The 23,109-nt window shown below is 41.6% G+C and overlaps 2 protein-coding genes across 3 annotated transcripts in view; one reads left to right on the top strand and one right to left on the bottom strand.

The window, feature by feature from the left end:
* Positions 1-2,370: 2,370 nt before the first annotated feature.
* On the top strand, positions 2,371-10,430 carry LOC111960751 (heat shock protein beta-7). 2 transcript variants are annotated; one of them, XM_023982952.2, is made up of 4 exons: positions 2,372-2,478; positions 2,590-2,851; positions 7,932-8,089; positions 9,345-10,430. In XM_023982952.2, the coding sequence occupies exons 2-4, from the start codon at positions 2,605-2,607 to the stop codon at positions 9,549-9,551; spliced, it is 612 nt and encodes a 203-aa protein (XP_023838720.1). In that variant the 5' UTR covers positions 2,372-2,478; positions 2,590-2,604; the 3' UTR covers positions 9,552-10,430. The 2 variants fall into 2 exon arrangements, with proteins under 2 accessions (XP_070295249.1, XP_023838720.1); XM_070439148.1 differs by having other exon boundaries at positions 2,371-2,851.
* A 3,777-nt stretch (positions 10,431-14,207) lies between these two features.
* Positions 14,208-23,109, bottom strand: part of LOC111960749 (chloride channel protein 2-like) — a 152,399-nt gene continuing 143,497 nt past the window's right edge. The window contains 2 exon segments of the mRNA XM_070436986.1: positions 14,208-15,413; positions 20,560-20,646. Coding sequence (XP_070293087.1) covers positions 15,204-15,413; positions 20,560-20,646 — 297 coding nt within the window. The 3' untranslated portion in view covers positions 14,208-15,203.

Below are 23,109 nucleotides of genomic sequence, written 5' to 3'. Positions count from 1 at the left end.
TGCCAGTACTTTATTTAAGTATTTATCGCAAGATACGTTATGGCCAGTCTTTATTTAAGTATTTTATGCCAGCCCGTTATGCCAGGATGTAAAAGCTGTTGACTTGTTATTAACTGTTACATTAGTATCCGCTCCTTTCCAGCTGGGACTACATTTGGAGAAATGTTCTGTGAATCATGTCGATTATTCATAAATCATTCTAACAATGGTTATAAAAACAAGTCAGATATATAGCACATACTATGACTGTTAACATTCACATAACAATACCCATACGAAGAGAGTTACATGATTGTCATCTGCAGCCAGATGTTTACCATTTTTATGACTGTGTGTAGAAAATGAACTTTTCAAGCGATATCTCTCATGTCCAAGTCAACTTTTCCCTGGAGATATACAGTGGCTTGTGAAAGTATTCACCCCCCTTGGCATTTTTCCTATTTTGTTGCCTTACAACCTGGATTTAAAATGGATTTGTAGGGGGTTTGTATCATTTGATTTACACAACATGCCTACCACTTTGAAGATGCAAAACATTTTTATTGTGAAACAAACAAGAAAATAAGAAAAGAAACAGAAAACTTGAGCGTGCATAACTATTCACCCCCCCCCCCCCCCCCAAAGTCAATACTTTTTAGAACCACCTTTTGCACCAATTACAGCTGCAAGTCTCTTGGGGTATGTCTCTATAAGCTTGGCACATCTATCCACTGGGTTTTTGCCCATTCTTCAAGGCAAAACTGCTCCAGGTCCAAGTTGGATGGGTTCTGCTGGTTACGCAATCTTTAAGTCATACCACAGATTCTCAATTGGATTGAGGTCTGGGCTTTGACTAGGCCATTTCAAGACATTTAAAAGTTTGCCCTCAAACCACTTGAGTGTTGCTTTAGCAGTATGCTTAGGGTCATTGTCCTGCTGGAAGGTGAACATCTGTCCTAGTCTCAAATCTCTGTAAGACTGAAAGAATTTCCTTGTATTTAGCGCCATCCATCATTCCATCAATTCTGACCAGCTTCCCAGTCCCTGCCGATGAAAAACACCCCACAGATTGATGCTGCCACCACCATGCTTCACTGTGGGATTGTGTTCTTGGGGTGATGAGAGGTGTTTGCGCCAGACATGGCGTTTTTCTTGATGGCCAAAAAGCTCAAGTTTAGTCTCATCTGACCAGAGTACCTTCTTCCATATGTTTGGGGAGTCTCCCACATGCCTTTTAGCGAAAACCAAACGTGTTTGCGTATTATTATTTTTTACAATGGCTTTTTCTGGCCACTTTCCGAAAAGCCCAGCTCTGTGAGAGACTGGCTTAAAGTGGTCCTATGAACAGATACTCCAATCTCCACTGTGGAGCTTTGCAGCTCCTTCAGGGTTATCCTTTGGCTCTTTTGCCTCTCTGATTAATTCCATCCTTGCCTGGTCCGTGATTTTTGGTGGGCGGCCTCTCTTGGCAGGTTTGTTGTGGTGCCCCCCCAAAAAATTTAATAATGGATTTAAATGGTACTCCATGGGATGTTCAAAGTTTCTGATATTTTTTTTATAACCCAACCCTGATCTGTACTTCTCCACAACGTTGTCCCTGACCTGTTTGGAGAGCTCCTTGGTCTTCGTGGTGCCTCTTGCTTGGTGGTAGCCCTTGCTTAGGGGTGTTGCAGACTCTGGGCCTTTCAGAACAGCTGTATATATACTGAGATTATGTGACACTTAAAGTACACCTGTGTGCAATCTAATTAATTTTGTGACTTCTGAGGGTAATTGGTTGCACCATACTTATTTAGGGGCTTCATAGCAAAGGGGTGAATACATATGCATGCACCACTTTTCCATTTTATTTATTTTATTTTATTGAAACAAGTTATTTTTTAAATTTCACTTCCCCAATTTGGACTATTTTTGTGTATGTCCATTACATGAAATCCAAATAAAAATCTATTTAAATTACAGGTTCTATGCAACAAAATAGGAAAAAGACAAGTGGGATGAATACTTTTGCAAGGCGCTGTGCACCTTAGTTGCTTTTTACATTGTGCCAAATCTTTTCTATTATGGTATGTTCTATTTAAGCACTAAGGCCCGAGTGAGTGTGGTATATGTGCCAATATACCACGGCTAAGGGCTGTGTCCGCGTTGCGTCGTGCCTAAGAACAGCCCTTAGCCGTGGTATATTGGCCATATATCACAAACCCCAGAGGTACTATTATATATAAACTTGCATGCGTGAGGAGCACACATCTTATCTCTTTTACCGTTATTCCTGGCTACCATCACTGGACACACCACCTTGTAAGGAGAAAAGAGGACTACACGTTGGGGCCATAGCATGCCACTTTCCCAGAATGCTTTGGGACTTTGTTAAATTACACCCAGAGAGACAGCAGAGAGCTCAGTGTCAGTGTGTGTGCAGTGGAAAAAGGGATTACTGACTTCTGAAGAGTATCTGGGCTGATTCTAAAGAACAACAGAGCCACCAGCTTTGTCTTGGTGTGTTGTCAACAATTTAGTAGTAAAATAATCTCACTGAGTGAGTTGTAGTTTCAGTGTGTGTGTGTGTGTGTGTGTGTGTGTGTGTGTGTGTGTATATGTGTGTTTTAGACACCAATTCTCACCATGGCTCTGACCAGCTCTTCATCCAGCCGTTCCTCCTCTTCCTCGTTCCGCTCGTCAGCCTGCTACAGCAGTTCCAGCACCTACCGGTCAGAGGGGTCTGGTGGTGGRGCGGCGGACCCCCTGTTTGAGCCTTTCCTGGAGGCAGCAGGGGTGGGACCCCAAAGCCTGTTTGGAGAGGAGGGGGATGTGGCCCCCCTGTGTCTTGCCCCCTTCAGCCGACACTGCAAAGACTCTTACGGGCACCCAGGTGAGTGGGGGGTTGTTGGGGTGAGGCGGAGTTGGGGGTTTGGGTAGAATAACATCAATGGTAGGTAGGGGGCAGCAGGTAGTGGTTAGTGTTGGGCCAGTAACCAAAAGGTTGCTAGATTGAATTCCTGAGCTGACAAGGTAAAAATCTGTCATTCTGCCCCTGAACAAGGCAGTTAACCCCTAGTTCCTAGGCTGTCATTGTAAATAAGAATTTGTTCTTAGCTGACTTGCCTAGTTAAATAAAGGCAAAATTAAAAACAGTAAACAGTGGTTAAATTGAGCAGAAGCTTTCCAGGGCCAGGCTCCTGCACCTTGGATAAAAGCTAGCCTAGTGGTTATGAGCAGTTAAGAGTGCTGGGCCAATAACCAAAAGGTTGCTGGTTCAAATCTCCAAGCTGACTAGGTATAAAAAATCTGTCGACGTGCCCTTGAGGGACAACAGGGAGGAGCAATTGAATACAAGCTTAACAAAAAAATTGAACTTGTTAAATCATTTTTAGCCCATCCAAATATGGGTTGACTTAGTTATTTTGAACAACGCTCAGTTTTCTACCACAAAATGGCGAAAGAGAGTTGACTCTTACATGTCCAATATTTCTTTAAAAATATATTTTTACCATATTAAAACAAAAGTTCAGTTCAAGTAACAGGGTTCGCCGTTAAAAGGTCAAGATCACTTTTTTTTTGTTTTACCAATTCTCAATTTCCAATGTAAATGGCATGTTATAGGAGTGTCCAGACACTTGTCATGCAATTTCACTTKCTTTTGAGAAACTTAACACACCAGCGATAGACTTCCTCAGGCTTGTTCTGCAGTATGGGGGCCAAGGATGAAACATAGACAAAGGCTCCAAAAACACCTAAATGTGCCTTTTAGGAATGGCAGAGCTCTCATTATGGTGATGTACAGTTGAAGTCAGAAGTTTACATACACCTTAGCCAAATACATTTAAACTCGGTTTTCAAAACTCCTGACATTTAATCCTTGTAAAATTTGCTGTYTTAGGTCAGTTAAGATCGATCACCACTTTATTTTAAGAATGTGAAATGTCAGAATAATAGGAGAGAGAATGATTTATTTCAGCTTTTATTTCTTTCATCACATTCCCAGTGGGTCAGAAGTTTACATACACTCAATTAGTATTTGGTAAGATTGCCTTTAAATTGTTAAAATTGGGTCAAACGTTTCGGGTAGCCTTCCACAAGCTTCCCACAATAAGTTGGGTGAATTTTGGCCCATTCCTCCTGACAGAGCTGGTGTAACTGAGTCAGGTTTGTTGGCCTCCTTGCTCGCACATGCTTTTTCAGTTCTGCCCACAAATTTTATGGGCTTGAGGTCAGGGCGTTGTGATGGCCACTCCAATACCTGAACTTTGTTGTCCTTAAGCCATTTTGCCACAACTTTGGAAGTATGCTTGGGGTCATTGTCCATTTAGAAGACCCATTTGCGACCAAGCTTTAACTTCCTGACTGATGTCTTGAGATGTTGCTTCAATATATCCAAATAATTGTCCTCCTCATGATGTCATCTATTTTGTGAAGTGCACCAGTCCCTCCTGCAGCAAAGCACCCCCACAACATGATGCTTGCAAGCATCCCCCTTTTTCCTCCAAACATAACGATGGTCATTATGGCCAAACAGTTCTATTTTTGTTTCATCAGACCAGAGGACATTTCTCCAAAAAGGACGATCTTTGTCCCCATGTGCAGTTGCAAACTAGTCTGGCTTTTTTATGGCGGTTTTGGAGCAGTTTCTTCTTCATTGCTGTCCTTTCAGGTTATGTCGATATAGGACTCGTTTTACTGTGGATATAGATACTTTTGTACCGGTTTCCTCCAGCATCTTCACAAGGTCCTTTGCTGTTGTTCTGGGATTGTTTTACACTTTTCGCACCAAAGTACGTTCATCTCTAGGAGACAGAACGCGTCTCCTTCCTGAGCGGTATGACGGCTGCGTGGTCCCATGGTGTTTATACTTGCGTACTATTGTTTGTACAGATGAACGAGGTACCTTCAGGTGTTTGGAAAATGCTCCCAAGGATGAACCAGACTTGTGGAGGTCTACAATTTCTTTTCTGAGGTCTTGGCTGATTTCTTTTGATTTTCCCATGATGTCAAGCAAAGAGGCACTGAGTTTGAAGGTAGGCCTTGAAAGACATCCACTGGTACACCACCAATTGACTCAAATTATGTCAATTAGCCTATCAGAAGCTTCTAAAGCCATGACATAATTTGTTTAAAGGCTGTTTAAAGGCACAGTCAACATAGTGTATGTAAACTTCTGACCCACTGGAATTGTGATACAGTGAATTATAAGTGAAATAATCTGTCTSTAAACAATTGTTGGAAAATGTACTTGTGTCATGCACAAAGTAGATGTCCTAACCGACTTGCCAAAACTATAGTTTGTTAACAAGAAATTTGTGGAGTGTTGAAAAATGAGTTTTAATGACTTCAACCTAAGTGTATGTATACTTCTGACTTCAACATGGGCATGCTCACACACAGRCCCCCTATTGCAGAACGAGTCTGAGGAAGTCTATTGTTTTTTGGGGTAAGTTTCTAAAAACCAAGTGAAATCTCAAAACAAAGTGTCTGAACACTTCTATAACATGTCATTACATAAAAAAGTTAACTTGTCCTTTAAATGAGGGACAAATRTAAATGAATCACCAATCACATTAAATAAATAATCATCTTCAGAAATTACTTCGTCAAAGCAAAAGAACAACTAAAGCTTTACAATGATGGGGACAAGTTAGGGGTTAAGTGGGTTAAAATCTTCCTAGAAGTCAGAAAAACATGACGTGGGACATGTCAAAATGCAGATTTTTGGCACTTTAGCAAATCTTTGTTAATATAAAATATCTGATTTATAAAATGTTCCATTGGTTTATATTACAGGGCATTTAATTTAATATAACATACTTTTAAAATGCAGTATTGGTGCACAATTTGTACTTCAAATATCAAAAGGCACTGTATTTGTGGAATGGCCCAGAAGCTGCTAGAGACTGTGGAAGTTACATGTATTCTGGTAGAAAAAGCAGCATCTCAAAGAAGATAATGAATCAGAACAGTGGGAGATGTCTGCCATAGGGCTCCAACCAGTCTCCAGTGTCTTAGCTAAAATGCTTTAATAGGCTGTAAGAGGCCTGCCTGAGTGTTGGACAATGTTGAGGCAGTGAAACTCTCATAGGTGCTAAAATGCCAAAGAGGGAAATTAAAACTAAGGACCTTCCTCAGAGCCATAAACATACAAAATGATAACGATGGCTTTAAAGACTGTTTATGGACTGTGTGTAGCTACTGGATGTCTAATAACCCAAATCAAAATTATTATTACAAATTATATTGTGAAATATATCAAACTTTTACATTTTTCTCTGTCTTACAATGACAATATGTTGTAAATAATAAAGTGAATATGTAAAAAGTAAAACTTTTAAAGAAAAAACAGTTGACAGCATTTATGAGTAAGTCTTTGGTACCTCCCTGTATGATAACTATTTGACAAATATTCTTTCAAAATAATATTTATTTATTTTAATACATGTTGATGTCATAGATTAATGGTGCCACCTGTCAATGATTTTAGGCGGAATAATTAGGATTTAAATGGTTTCATTGTCCAGATCCGTTTACACTTGTGAGATATCCAGACACAATGGGTGCCTGCCTACCTCGGCAGTTGGGCAGTAAGACCATGTGGACACAACCGGTACAAAGGACGCAGGTTAGCACCGGGGATAAACGGGGCTTGAGTTTGGCTCTATTTTGTGCTGAGGGGTATACTACGTACCAGGTTTCAGGAGTAAGCGAGGTAACTTTAGTCAACTCTGAGTTAACCCAGTCATATGAAAGTGGCTCACCTTTTGTTCAGGTACATTTCTATGGCAACGAATCCTTCAGAGCTAACCTGCTCCAGGGCGGAGCTCTAGAAAGATGCCAGAATTTCTGACTTGGAATTCTGAGTTGGCTGAGACAGTTAAAAATATTTTTTCCCAGTTGGAGTTTATTTTTCTTTCTGAGTTCTCAGTTGTCTTGAACGCACTGAAGTCAGAAGTCGGAGATTTCCAAGTTCCCAGTTGTTTTGAACGCAGCATAACTCAGGGCTAACTCCATTTATCCTGAATGAAGTGTCTGAGTCTTCATTTGAGGAAGAGGACTGATTACATATTTTGTAGTTGTTTTTTGTGAGTTTTAAACAAGTTTTCAGTAGTTCTACACATTTTGCCAAGGGACAGAGATAACATTTTTGCAGTTTAAAGCTAATTTCCTGCAATTCTACCCATTTTGCCATGATTTATGCCACGTTAATAATATCTGAGTGAGAGTGACCAACAAAATCAATGGGGGCCCACTGGAGGCCAGGCCCCTGGCTACGTGTCCCGAGTGCCCGGTCGGTATTCGGCCATGATTACTACAAGTTTAGATAACTGGCTAGACTAATTTACCAATCGAAAAATTGTTAGCTGACATGGCTAATTGAGTGACTGTCAGTGACTGACTAAACAAGAGAAAAACTGCTGACGCACAACCAAATGTTTAACTTACTCTTGTTTAACGTATTCTACTATTCTAACTCTCAACAGTAAATTGAGACCCCAACTGAGTTTTTTTGGATTCGGGGCCCCCTAGTGGCTGGGGGCCCTAAGCGACCGCTTATGTCGCTTATGACTGGAGCCGGCCCTTCTGACCTAGAATGCGAAGCTACCTGAAGCTAGCTAGCTTTATAAAAGCCTGATTAGATCTAGCTTGCTTCGTAGTATACCACTCAGGTTCTTTCTGGGAATTAAATTAGCTTTATGTTCCAAACAGAATCATTGCTCACTCATGAGCTTGAATGGCCTGTATTCTCCAGTTGTCTTTACATAAAACTGAAATATATCCTCCCCCAAGAACTGGATAATAAACTTTAAATCACTCATTTTTTCCCTTAATTCCTTTATATATTTTCTCTTGCTCTGGTTTATTCTTCCCCAAGTTGGTGATGTTAATGAGAACAAGAAAATAAGATTTGAATAAATCAACATATTCATGTCTCCACTCACTGTTTTGTCTGCACTTCCCTCCAGGCCCAACAAGTGGCACTGTGACAGGTCGTCCTGCCAGTATGGGCGTGGTCAGATCGTTGGGGGATAGTTACTACATGTCAGCTGACGTCAGTCAGTTTGAACCTCATGACATAGTGTTGATGGCCTACAACCACAACATAGTCATCCACGCTGAAAAGGTGAGTGTCTGAAGGTTATAGTGTGTATGTGTGGGTACACATTAGTGAAAGAGGATGTGTCTGTGTGCACACTGTAGGTACAAATTATAAKTGCAATGATGTGTGTGTGTTCATTGTGTGTCCTGTTTCATGATGTGTTTGGTTATTGTGTACTGGGGGATGATGAGGGAGAAGTGTGAATCCCAATGAAGGGTGAGGCTATTGGAGAGCTATATACAGATGCCATACCTTAATTTGAGCCAGTTTGCTACAACAGGAAAATAATCCGGCAGGAAATGTGATTTGTTTTGAATATTATAATTAATTGACATTTTTTGCAAGGGTTGACACATTTTTGCTAGGGTAAATCAAGGCTGACATTTTAAAGTGGAAATTGCAACTTTAGAAGCCTTCTTAAACCTTGAATGCACTACGAGTTTGCGTTTCCTGTTGTGCAGGAACATTCCTGCAACAACAGGATGATCAAATTGAGATACAACATCTGTATTTTACTGCTATAGCTGACCATTAACTGTACTGTATAATCTCACTAGGCCTCCTGCTCTCCCAGCCTCAGCCAGGTGTAAGAAGTTTGTAATCAGTAGTAAATGGCAGAGTGGAGAGAGAGGAAACGCTGCTGAGGCTGTAAGGCAACCATGTCACAGCTCCTCTTTAACAGGCCAGAGAACCACTTAATAAAACCTACATCCAGTCCTCTCATCCATTCACCATGCAGCCCCAAGGCCCTGCTTAGACAAATACTGCTCTTTGGTCAACCGTTTGTTGTGATTCTCTGCCTGATCTCAGCTCCCCACCATCTTAATTTGACCCTGATTCTCACAGCAGGAAAAAAATACTTCAGCAACAGGACTTTTAAATAATGTGGATTATAATTAATGGACATTTTCCTAGGGGTTGATAMATTTTTTGTTAGGGCAAATCAAGTCTGACATTTTTAAGTGGAAGTTACAAACTTTAGAAGCCTTTTTAAACCTTGAATACACTACAATTTGCATTTCCTGGTACGACAACAGTGATCAAAAGATACATCTGTATGTACTGACCTCACTGTTTCTCACCTTCATCTCCCTCTTCTCACCATCCCTTCTTCCCTTGATTTATCCTCTATTCCCCCTCTTCTCACCTTCCCCCTTCCTCGACCTTCCCTCATTATATTACCTCTCTTCTCAATCTCTCCTTTACTCCTCTGCTGGCCATCTTCCATTTTTCTTCCTTCTTCCTCCCTCATTCTCTCACCATACCCTCTCTCCCTCAGGTGTTGGAGGATGGGAGTGTCAGTGATACGTTTACCCATAAGACCCTGCTACCGGAGGACATGGACCCCCTGTCGGTCAGTGGCACACTGACCCCTGAGGGCATGCTGGTGGTCAGTGTCATGAGGATCCCCACTATGGGGGTGATGGAGCCCCCTACACCCCCCGCATACCGCTCTGAGGCACACCTCGGACCTCCACACCTCTGACTGACTTCAGATGGTTTTCTATTTTCACCCTCCAGTTTTATACATAGAAGAGATGTGATGTACTGAAACACTATCGTTAAAAAATGATTTGATTTCAGTTGATTTATTTTTGTTTATGGGTTAATGTTGATTGTTGATTTAATAAATGAATCATCTTCAAAGAAAATGCATCATTAACGTTGTACCATATTAAAGTAACATGGGTTTTGGTTTATTACATACACAGCGCATCCTAGTCAAAGAAAAGTTCAGACCAGGTTACAGATAGACACCCCCCCCCCCCCCTCCAAACTGAACACACTGGGTAGACCTGAGATAGAGCTCTGTTCATGAATAAGGGACTAGCTATTTCTTGCATATTTCCTGACAATGAATACTTGTYCAGAGCCATAGAGCCAGTAGTATCTTGGATGATAATTGGTCTGACAAGTTTTAAGAGAAGCAAAAAGAAATCCCATGCTTGTCATCTCCTCTCTCCGTCTCCTAGGTCTCTCGCTCACACAGTATCAGTCGTAAGTCAGAGTTTAGTTTKCTCAGGGAAACTTTCTTCATAGAGCCCTCTGCACTTTTTTTTTTAGCAGCAATTACATCAATCTGCCTGTCTGACTATGAGTCACAGTTAAAATAGTCCCCCCTTGTATCCTCCTTACTCTCTGCCAATCTGGGGAGACGGACTTTTACTGTGACACCTTCATTTATTATTAATCAATATGAAGTCCACATCGCCTGGGACAGGAGATGAAACTGAAAGTGGTTGTATTGAGCATGTGTAAAACTGTTCCAAGGACTAGCACCACCATCAAAAACTAGCACCGGCACCACCACCACAATACAAATTACTTGTATGCCAATAAACTACAGAAGATGGGTAAAAAATTGTTTTGTTTTGTACCATTTGCCATTTTGTTTTGTACCATTTTCTCTCCATCATACACATACTCTGTTTCTCTCTCTAACAGGATTGGGCAGTGTTAGGTCTCATSTCAGATTGCAGTGTTGAGTGTTGGTCAGATTACAGGGATTACAGATTACACGGTGACATAATCCAGAACAAAAGGCGTCAGAAACGGGACTGTTATCTCATCTGGAACAGCAGGGACGGGGCAGTTTAAAWCACACCCTACTCTACAGCACAGCTGTCTGAAACACAGACGCTAGGCTCCACAGGGAGAGAGGTATACTTTTCACACCTTAACAAATTAACCCATTTAGCTATAATTAAGCATTTATCTGCCCATTTCAGTACAGATGGCATTTCACTCAGAAAAACAGATTTTTTTAACAACAAACACACTCCAGAGGGAAAGAATGAGAGAGCGATAGAAAAACAGAAAGAGAAAAAAAAACAGTTGCTGTTCTTCAGCTTCTGGGAGGAGAGGGGGGATGAGAGAAAAAGAGGGGTGAGGTAAAGGAAGATTCCAGACTCCCATTTGTTAAAAATTTCTTTATTCATCCCTGATATTTAAAAAAATTGTGAAAAATAGCACTGGACTTGTTAAGCTCTGGCTGGTTCGACCCCAGTGGGTTTCCGTAGTGGGCCTATAACACATCATACAGTCCAGAGTCAGACAGAGACAGTACAAGCAGCAGAATCCAGAAATGACCTGGGACCAAACAGACAGTGTGTGTCATTACATACATATTGTTTAACATTTTTCAATTTCTTCACAAAAAATAAGGTTCTTACATTCATGTCAAGTCATATATTAAAATCTGGTTAGAAAGTGAGATGAACAATCATTATTGCACAAGTTGATAATCTAATCATTCAAATAGAAATAATAAAAAAACTAACAAATCAGATTCTTCTATTTTGATTAACACCTATTAATAAATATGCGCCTGCCCTAAAATATCTATMTTGTAGTAAATGATGCCATAGACAACGGAAAAGGAAAATAAGAAGAAAATGACTAAAGAGAAACACAAAATAATGAAAAACCCATCTGAAAAATACAAACACTAAAGCAAATCAAACGTGCATTTTCGCTGGTCCCTTTGGCAAGCTTGGGGACTGACAAYGGAGAGTTGCCATGGTGATTATGGATAATTGCACACTGTACTGACACATCCTCCGTGTGTGTGTGTATATATATATATCAAATGCAGAGACATGGGTAGTTATTTCTATCCCTCAAACTTATCACATTCATTTACAGAGAAAACCTATCCTACCCCTGTTACCATGCAGGGGCCAGGATGATGTAGGCACTTGTGAAATGACGATGTCATACAGACCACCGAGAACACCCGTGGGTCCTTTAAACATTCTATAAACGTTGGTTAAATGTTCCTGTTACTTCAGGTAGTGGGTCTCATTCTGCTTACTTTATAGTGTTACTTGCATTATACAAATTACATATATAAACATTGTAGAAATGTTGGGTACATGCTGCAAGGCTGGAAAAACATKGAACATTGGACCTTTTTATAACAATCAGACAGGGAAGAGMAATACGCAACAAAAACTAAAAAGGAGTTGCAGGAAGAGCAACTCGATAGATAGCAATGTAGATCAGTTAGATTTTAAATTAACAATCATGTATTACAGCAATGATGTTAAATATGTTAAATCTGTAAACCTATAGCAAAGTTTTAAATCCACACATTCCCCAAAAAGCCCATCTCCTTTTCCAAAATAAGCCATGATTAAAGCTCATTGGATGAATGAATGCCAATCAAACCTAGATCAAAACTAATTCAATGAGAAAAGATGCAAAATAAGTGAGAATAAAAACATTCAACAAAATAGCCATCAGCATATTGACATTGTCCATTAAAATGATATACACACAGGGTTACATTTAGAAAGAAACCTACCCAACCCTGTGTACACAACAGAATATTTCTCATATGTTCTGTTGGTCAAAGTTCTAACAATATGAAAACACAGCCTTCAAAGTCACATGCACTCCTTCATGCAAAGCCATGCTGTCACTCAAGGTGTGTGAGTGTCTCTCTCTGCATGTGAGGATGGGCATGTCAGTCTGTGAACATGTTAGTGTGTGTGTTTATGTATATGTGTGTGTGTGTATTTTCTTTTCAGTGGTGGTGAACAAGGCAAGAACTCACCACTGAAATTAAAACCTATTCATGCAATAACAATGTCAGTCAGTGTGTGTGTGTGTGTGCTTTATTCAATGTGGCACTGAATAAGGAATCTGAATGTGTATAACCAGTCAGATACTCTGAGCTTGTGTATGTGAGCAGAAATTATGACATTGCTGGGTGAAAACAGTAATATCCAAATAACAACAATTGCAGGTGGAAGGAGTGTTTGACACAGGAAGTGACTCTGCTCAGTCCTTTTCAGAGGCATCAGGCCTTTCAGTGCAAACATTACAAAGGAGAGAGGAAGAAAGAAGCCTCAAAATGACCCCTGCCTGTTAATCAATCAGTGAGAGAGAGCGAATGAGCGAGTGAGAGACTGAAAGAAAACGAGTAGTGGCCATACTTACTTTTTTTTTTGCCGACAATTCAATAAGGAACTGTATGTGATCTGATTGGAAGCTGCACACTGGGCTTGTGCAGTATGGAGCTTATATCACCAAGCAAAACATACTTAATAGTTAAATACATTCAAATGACTAAGGAAACCATGCAGCACATTAAAAAAGCCAGCAACTGTCGTGAGGAAAATACATGAATAAGTCAAAATCAAGAGGTCAGACTCTTAAYCATMTAACCAGACCTCCTCTAGRCAGGTCTATACATCAGTAGGACTATTGATAAATCATACTGTAGTAGGAATGGAGTGCTTTATCATAGTTCATGTATAGATCACCGATCGGTAATGCTGACGGCTTCTAATTGGTCAGTATGGATGGGCTGTAGTGTTTGATCATTGGTCAGTTAGTTCAGATATCTAGTTTCAGTCAGTTGGCTACTGGTCAGCATTATTTAAACTGGTTCTATGTGGTCTGGGTCTGACCTTACTCTGATCACCKTAGTGTTACTGGATAGTGGACAGTGGGGATGTGAAGTTGGCCAACCAGAAAGCTACCCTGGGTTCTATTGAAGAAAACTCCCTAACGCAGCAGATTAGATAACAGAAAATGCTTTCATTCTGTGATCTTTCATTCTTCCATTCACTCTCCCTCTTCCTCCCCCCTCCCTAGCCCAACATACTCAGTTAGGGTTATTAAGAGCTACACCTAAAGAAAGCCCTCTTCTCTTGGACTGGCTCTTATTAAAATCTGTGTGTGTGTTTTTGAGGCCGTGTTTTCTTAAAGGAGTGCACAGCATGTGTGTTGAAGCATGCTGAAAGGTAAATGTTAACACATGTTTTCACCATTCTACAGAATACCTACATACTGTACATCTGTTTGCATAGAGTAGACTATTCTCTCACCCAGACTCAAGCACTAATGTAACACAGAAAAGAATAGGGGTAGAGGGAGAGGACAGAGAGAGAGTGGTGAAGACATCTCCCAATGTGAGACCAGAACAGTATGTGGTTCTCTCTACAGAGGTAAGGTGATTTCAATTTTTTTTTTTTTTTTTTTAGACTATTCTCTCACCCAGACTCAAGCACTAATGTAACACAGAAAAGAATAGGGGTAGAGGGAGAGGACAGAGAGAGAGTGGTGAAGACATCTCCCAATGTGAGACCAGAACAGTATGTGGTTCTCTCTACAGAGGTAAGGTGATTTAAAATTTTTTTTTTTTTTTACATTTTATTGTCACAGATAGTTGCAGGGAAATGTGTTGTTGTTGTTTTACCGGGTCAGCCACACCTGGAGCAAATTAGGGTTAAGTGTTGCTCAAAGATAGACTTTTCACCCTGTTGCCTCAGGTATTCGAACCAGCGACCTTTCGGTTACTGGCCCAACGCTCTAACCACTAGGCTACTTATTTCCAGTTCTAGGTCACTAAAACAGATGGGAACAAACTAGAACACAGCTGGAATGTTAAGACTGAAATGTGTCTGATAAGAAGATTCAAATCACAAAGGAATTAAAGCAGGTGGTTGGTTTCGCTACCTTCTTCGTGTAAATACATACAAACCAATACGTCCATGCACTCAATACATACACTCACATCCATACCGGTACACAAGCCTATCTTCTTATCACTGTTGAACCGTCTGCATATGGAAGACTGGTCAGAAAGAAACGTTTACAGGTCCACAAAATGCAAACAAACTTTGAACATTTCCTCACCAATACCAAAGTTGGCAAAAAAAGAAAATGCAATCCCTTTTACAGTCAAACCACATTCTATACATTTTGTTCTGACAAACTTTGTTAAGCAGTGACACCTTAACTCCTCTCCCCTCCCTAACACACAGATCTATTCTGTTGTGGGCCCCCCCAAACCTAGTGGAGAGCAGGGTCCAGTCTGTGGTGAGTCAATCCCTTGAGTTGAGTAAGTGCAGGGCCCAAAGGCCCACCGGGAGGAGGGGTAAAGGAGAGAGGGATGGAAAGGAAGGCAAGGAGAGGAAGCGAGAACTCTATATTCCAGAATTAAATATTGATCCAAGCTATGAGGTTGCAGCATCGGTTGTGGTTTCTAAGTGGGGGGGGGGGGGTCAACGCTCATCCTACTCCTCCCCCCTCCTCGGCAATATACCTGTCTACATTTACCTGTCCCAATCCCCATCCAATATACCTCTCCCAAAAATATGTCCCCATCTCCCTGTCCCCATCCCCCTCACTGGGACTTCTCATCAGAGTCGGAGGCCAGGTGCTCCCGGGGGAGGGACATGGACTTGTGGCGGTCCCACAGCTTGTGGAGCTCTGTGGCTTCGTTCTCGCTATTGCTGCTGCTGGTGCCACTGGTGCCGCTGTCCCGGAAACTGGACAGAGGGGGGCGCACCTTCACCCCCTTCACCGCCACAGAGCCCTCGATGGCCTTCCGCAGCTACAGAGATAATACAGGAAGAATCAGTCAACAAACGCCAAGAGACTTTCCCAATCCAAAACAGACCCCTAGCCTGAACACTTTGACACTTAGGGACTACGGGTCACAGTTATGGAGTACCAGTCAATTTGGGATTGAACATAATGAAGGCTTTGTATCAGAGGGGACAGTTGGGTTAAATGCGGAAGACACATTTCAGTTGAAGGCATTCAGTTGAACAACTGAATAGGTTTCCCTCTTTTGTGTAGACCAAAGCAGAATGGTGAGGTTTAACCATGGCAATATTACAGGTGATAATATAGGGCGTGTGGCCCTGCTACCATGGTAATAAAGTAGTCTTGGGCTGTATACCGGGTATTTGGAAATGGCTACGGGATGTTTTTTCAATACAGTCAATACCGTTGAAACTATTTCTTTGAAGTATTACTCTTTTTTGTGCATATTTGTAGTTATTTGTTAAGCAAATACCTGCAGTCGACTTTTGCAATATGTTAGGAGATAAAGATTGCGTTTTTCATTTCACTGGTCACAATTTTTCATTATGAAACTTACCGGTTGTTCCGTCATGTGGTGTTTGTTTACGAGTACACAACGACAAGAGTCACTCTCTGTTGTGCAACATGCACCAGATGATCTAGTATGGAATTCACAACTAAATGTTTGCCAGCTAGATATCTTATAAATATTAAGTGTCTAAAATGTGCTAAATGCTCTGCAGTTGTGTATTTGGTTTGCTAATTTAGTAGCTAGTTATCTAGCTAAGTGGTTAGCTTCTTCCAAAATCAAGCTTCCCAAATCAAATTGTATTTGTCACATGCGCCAAATACAACAGGTGTAGACCTTACTGTGAAATGCTTACTTACAAACCCTTAACCAACAAATCAGTTAAGAAAATAAAAAAGTAACACAATAGAATAATAATAATAATAATGAGGCTATATACAGGGGGTACCGGTACCAAGTCAATGTGCGGGGATACAGGTTAGTTGAAGTAATTTGTACATGTAGGTAGGGGTAAAKTGACCATGCATAGATAATAAACAGCGAGTAGCAGCAGTGTAAAAACAAAGGAGGGGGGGTGTCAATGAAAATAGTCTGGTTGGCCATTTTATTAATTGTTCAGCAGTCTTATGGCTTGGGGGTAGAAGCTGTTAAGGAGCCTTTTGGACCTAGACTTGGCTTTCCGGTACTGCTTGCCCTGCGGAAGCAGAGAGAACAGTCTATGACTTGGGTGACCAGAGTCTTTGACAATTTTGTGGGCCTTCCTCTGACACCGCCTAGTATATACAGTACCAGTCAAAGGATTTTTCTTTATTTTGACTACTTTCTACATTGTTAAATACTAGTGAAGACATCAAAACAATGAAATAACACATATGGAATCATGTAGTAACCAAAAAAGTGTTCAAAATATATTTTATATTTGAGATTCAATAAAAGTAGCCACCCTTTGCCTTGATGACAGCTTTGCACACTCTTGGCATTATCTCAACCAGCTTCATGAGGTAGTCACCTGGAATACATTTCAATTAACAGGTGTGCCTTGTTAAAAGTTAATTTGTGGAATTTATTTCCTCAATGCGTTCAGCGTTTGAGCCAATCGGTTGTGTTGTGACAAGGTAGGGGTGGTATACAGATGATAGCCCTATTTGGTAAAAGACCAAGTCCATATTATGGCAAGAACAGCTAGATTAAGCAAAGAGAAACGACAGTCCATCATTACTTTAAGACATGAAGGTCAGTCAATGAGTAACATTTCAAGAACTTCAAAAGTTTCTTCAAGAGCAGTTGCAAAAACTATCAAGCGCTATGATTGAAACTGGCTCTCATGAGGACCGTCATCAGTAAAGGAAGGACCCAGAGTTACTTCTGCTGCAGAGAATAAGTTAATTACAGTTATCTGGCACCTCAGATTGCAGCCCCAAATAAAACGCTTCAGAGTTCAAGTAACAGACACATCTCAACATCAACTGTTCAGAGGAGACCTTCATGTGTCGAAAATTGCTGCAAAGAAACCACTACTAAAGGACACCAATAAGAAGAAAGACTTGCTTGGGCCACGAAACACGAGCAATGGCATACCCAGGTGGAAATCTGTCCTTTGTCTGATGAGTCCAAATATGGATTTTTGGTTCCAACCACGTGTTTTGTGAGACGCAGAGTAGGTGAACGGATGATCTCTGCATCCTGTACTGGTTGCATCACAGCCTGTATGTAATTGCTCGGGCCTCTGACCTGCAAGGGCACTACAAAGGCTATTCGTAGGCCAGTACATACTGGGCAAGCTGCCTGCCATCCAGGACCTCTACACCAGGAGTGTCAGAGGAAGGCCCTAAAAATTGTCAGACCCCAGCCACCCAGTCATAGACTGTTCTCTTTACTACCGCATGGCAAGCGGTAACGGAGTGCCAAGTCTAGGGACAAAAGGCTTCTCCAACAGTTTTTACCCCAAGCCATAAGACTACTGAACAGGTAATCAAATGACTATTTGCATTGTGCCCCCCCCCCCCCCCAAACCCCTCTTTACGCTGCTGCTACTCTCTGTTTATCATATATGCATAGTCACTTTAACTATACATTCATGTACATACTACCTCAATTGGCCCGACCAACCACTGTGCTCCCGCACATTGGCTAACCGGGCTATCTGCATTGTGTCCCGCCACCCACCACCCCCTCTTTTACGCTACTGCTACTCTCTGTTCATCATATATGCATAGTCACTTTAACCATATCTACATGTACATACTACCTCAATCAGCCCGACTAACCGGTGTCTGTATGTAGCCTTGCTACTTTTATAGCCTCGCTACTGTTATTTTACTGTTGTTTTTATTTCTTTACTTACCTTATGTCTTTACTTACCTTACCTAATACCTTTTTTGCACTATTGGTTAGAGCATGTAAGTAAGCATTTCACTGTAAGGTCTACACCTGTTGTATTCAGTGCACATGACAAATAAACTTTGATTTGATTTGTGTGGTTCCCACCGTGAAGCATGGAGGAGGTGGTGTGATGGTGCTTTGCTGGTGACACTGTTAGTGATTTATTTAGAATACAAGGCACACTTAACCAGCATGGCTACCCAAGCATTCTGCAGCGATACGCCATCCCATCTGGTTTGTGCTTAGTGGGACTATCATTTGTTTTACAACAGGACAGTTTCCATACCAGGCGATGATGCAACCGGTCAGGATGCTATCGATGGTGCAGCTGTAGAACTTTGAGGATCTGGGGACCCATGCCAAGTCTCCTGAGGGGGAAAAMCTTTGCCGTACCCTCTTCACGACTTTCCTGATGTGTTTGAACCATGATAGGTTGTTGGTGATGTGGACACCAAGGAACTCTCGACCCGCTCCACTACAGTCCTGTCGATGTGAATGGGGGCCCTCCTTTTCCTGTAGTCCACAATCTTCTCCTTTGATGCTCTTTGTTCTTTGCCTTGCAGTCTAATATTTGCTTGGTCTGTGCAGCAAAACCTGAATAGCATATTTTTGTTACTAGTATAACCTTATGAGCTGGGTTGTCTGTCCTGCAAATACTTTAGGTCAGAGACTTAAGTATTTGTTAGCATTTAGTTAGCATTTTCTATGGGATTTGACATGTACTTGTTAGCATTTCTAACCTTCGGATTACAAAGGCTCAGTGGGGTTCGAAAATTGCTCCCCTTGTGTTCAGTGCAGGTATTAATGAATATCCTGGTATTGCACAAGGTCGGTATGAAGATATGACAATATAGATACTGCCCAAGCCTATAATAAAGTAAAAATTACCACATTTTATGGTTATGGAAGTCAACATTTATCACCCCTAACAATAGCCGTGATCAGACGTCATGCCACACACTCCATCCCTCTCCTTCCCCAACCATGACAGACGTCTGGCCAACAGCTGTTTCTAAACACACACAAACACAGCCATCCCTGTATATCTAGTTATTAGGAGGTATAAGGAGAGCTGAATACAGCAGTACTGTGTGACAGAGAAAGTACTGCTGCATTTGACCCTGCTGATCATCTATGAACATTTGAAGAACAATCTGGCCTTAAATGGCAATGTACTTTTATAATCACCACCCGCACAGCCAGAAGAGGACTGGCCACCCCTCAGAGCCTGGTTCCTTCTCCTTTCTAGGTAGTTTTTCCTAGCCACTATGCTTCTACATCTGCATTGCTTGCTGTTTGGGGTTTTAGGCTGGGTTTCTGTATAGCGCTTTGTGATATCTGCTGATGTAAAAATTGCTTTAGAAATACATTTGATTGATTGATTGAAGAAGCAAGGCGAGGAGACGAGACGAGAGGCGAGGAGAAGCTCGTCTCACTGCTGTTTTTGTCTGCTGTTTAACACCAAACAAAAGGCCTAAATGTCAGCCAGTGGAACAACACTGTGCTTAGCAACAATCTCCTGTTTTCCAGMCAATTTACAAAGACTGCGTGCTTCTGCCTGTTTTGTTTGTGAAGGGAGAGCAAGAGAGAAATAACAAGAGACAGTGAGAGGAGAGACTGCAAGGAACATTAACCAGTAATTTGTCTTGCTGTCTGTCACCAATTGAAGGKCCGGAAAGAGCAGAGCTCATTAATGCTGACTGTGTGTGATGGTGGTGACAGTTCCCTTTCAGTCAGTCAACTTCGGTACAACACAAAGTCATGACTTTGGTTGAAGGAACAAAAATCACGCCTGACAAGGACAATGAAATCCGTTGGGGTCGGGATTCCATTTTCTCACAGTATTTTGTACCGACKTTGATTGAAAAGARAACGTAACGTTATGACTATAACTACTGTTCCCTGAAGGAGGGAAACGAGGTACAGCACCTGTTTGTCCCCACACCGCATGTTCCTGGGCTCAGTGAAAAKCGGTATTAAATTGAAGGAATGAATCCGAGCCTCACAGGCCTGATTTTAGTTCATTCAACCAAAGTCGCAAGAGAGCAAATCCCCCATAGTATGTTGTACTGACGTTTCCCTCCTTCAGTGAACAGTAGTTGCAGTCATAACGTCATGTTATGCTGATGATTGTGACAGTGAGAAAGATGATGATGATGGAGAGGTCTATGACAATGGTGGCTKTTGTTATGTTGTAATCGATGATGATGGGACAGTGCCATGTTGATGTKCTCAACCCCAGGTGATCTGCGTCACTCACCTCTTTGAGGGACACCACTCCGATGAGTCGTCCAATGCTGGTGACGTAGGCATGGTCCAACCCCAGCAGAGAGAAGATGGTGTGGGTCTGGGACAAGAGAACAATACACTTAGAATCCAGAACAGAACCAACTGCTAGAACACTTAGAACCAATATATAGAACACTTAGAAACAACAGCTAGAACTGTTAGAATCAATATCTAGAACACTTAGAACTAACAGCTAGAACTCTTAGAACGAACATTTAGAATACTTGGAACGAACACCTTAAACTGCTAGAACCAACATCTAGAACACAACCAACCATATATTTCCTTTTGACACTCCTTTAGAGACATGGCGTCCTGTGAAAATCTTAAGAAGCTATTAAGCTATTATCTTAGAGAAGCCTAACCAAGGACGTCAGAGGACAAAAATCAGTTAACCACCTAACTGAGGAACTCAATTTAACCTTGCGCAATACCCTAGATGCAGTTGCACCCCTAAAAACGAAAAACATTTGTCATAAGAAACTAGCTCCCTGGTATACAGAAAATACCCGAGCTCTGAAGCAAGCTTCCAGAAAATTGGAACGGAAATGGCGCCACACCAAACTGGAAGTCTTCCGACTAGCTTGGAAAGACAGTAGCGTGCAGTATCGAAGAGCCCTCACTGCTGCTCGATCATCCTATTTTTCCAACTTAATTGAGGAAAATAAGAACAATCCGAAATTTATTTTTGATACTGTCGCAAAGCTAACAAAAAGCAGTATTCCCCGAGGAGGATGGCTTTCACTTCAGCAGTAATAAATTCATGAACTTCTTTGAGGAAAAGATCATGATCATGGAAACCAAATTACGGACTCCTCTTTAAATCTGCGTATTCCTCCAAAGCTCAGCTGACCTGAGTCTGCACAACTCTGCCAGGACTAGGATCAAGAGAGACACTTAAGAGATATAGTACTAAAACACTTGACACAATGATGAAATAATCATGGCCTCTAAACCTTCAAGCTGCATACTGGACCCTATTCCAACTAAACTACTGAAAGAGCTGCTTCCTGTGCTCGGCCCTCCTATGTTGAACATAATAAACGGCTCTCTATCCACCGGATGTGTACCAAACTCACTAAAAGTGGCAGTAATAAAGCCTCTCTTGAAAAAGCCAAACCTTGACCCAGAAAAATAAATAAAATAAAAATCGGCCTATATCGAATCTTCCATTCCTCTCAAAGATTTTAGGAAAAGCTGTTGCGCAGAAACTCACTGCCTTCCTGAAGACAAACAATGTATACGAAATGCTTCAGTCTGGTTTTAGACCCCATCATAGCACTGAGACTGCACTTGTGAAGGTGGTAAATGACCTTTTAATGGCGTCAGACCGAGGCCTGCATCTGTCCTCGTGCTCCTAGACCTTAGTGCTGACTTTGATACCATCGATCACCACATTCGTTTGGAGAGATTAGAAACCCAAATTGGTCTACACGGACAAGTTTTCTCCTGGTTTAGATCTTATCTGTCGGAAAGATATCAGTTTGTCTCTGTGAATGGTTTGTCCTCTGACAAATCAACTGTACATTTCGGTGTTCCTCAAGGTTCCGTTTTGGGACCACTATTGTTTTCACTATATATTTTACCTCTTGGGGATGTCATTCGAAAACATAATGTTAACTTTCACTGCTATGCGGATGACACACAGCTGTACATTTCAATGAAACATGGTGAAGCCCCAAAATTGCCCTCGCTAGAAGCCTGGTGTTTCAGACATAAGGAAGTGATGGCTGCAAACGTTCTACTTTTAAACTCAGACAAAACAGAGATGCTTGTTCTAGGTCCCAAGAAACAAAGAGATCTTCTGTTGAATCTGACAATTAATCTTGATGGTTGTACAGTCGTCTCAAATAAAACTGTGAAGGACCTCTGCGTTACTCTGGCCCTGATCTCTCTTTTGACGAACATATCAGACTGTTTCAAGGACAGCTTTGTTCCGAAATGTGATCATATTACTCCAGTGCTAGCCTCCCTACACTGGCTTCCTGTTAAGGCAAGGGCGATTTCAAGGTTTTACTGCTAACCTACAAAGCATTACATGGGCTTGCTCCTACCTATCTTTCCAATTTGTCCTGCCGTACATACCTACACGTACGCTACGATCACAAGACGCAGGCCTCCTAATTGTCCCTAGAATTTCTAAGCAAACAGCTGGAGGCAGGGCTTTCTCCTATGAGCTCCATTTTTATGGAATGGTCTGCCTACCCATGTGAGAGACGCAGACTCGCGTCTCAACCTTTAAGTCTTTACTGAAGACTCATCTCTTCAGTGGGTCATATGATTGAGTGTAGTCTGGCCCAGGAGTGTGAAGGTGAACGGAAAGGCTCTGGAGCAACGAACCGCCCTGCTGTCTCTGCCTGGCCGGTTCCCCTCTATCCACTGGGATTCTCTGCCTCTAACCCTATTACAGGGGCAGAGTCACTGGCTTACTGGTGCTCTTTCATGCTGTCCCTAGGAGGGGTGCGTCACTTGAGTGGGTTGAGTCACTGACGTGATCTTCCTGTTATCTCTCTCTTTTTTT

The sequence above is a fragment of the Salvelinus sp. IW2-2015 genome, linkage group LG4p (assembly GCF_002910315.2).
Source record: "Salvelinus sp. IW2-2015 linkage group LG4p, ASM291031v2, whole genome shotgun sequence".
Lineage (NCBI taxonomy): Eukaryota > Metazoa > Chordata > Actinopteri > Salmoniformes > Salmonidae > Salvelinus > Salvelinus sp. IW2-2015.
The sequence above is the reverse complement of the archived record's forward strand: the minus strand, read 5'-3'. Positions and strand labels throughout refer to the sequence as shown.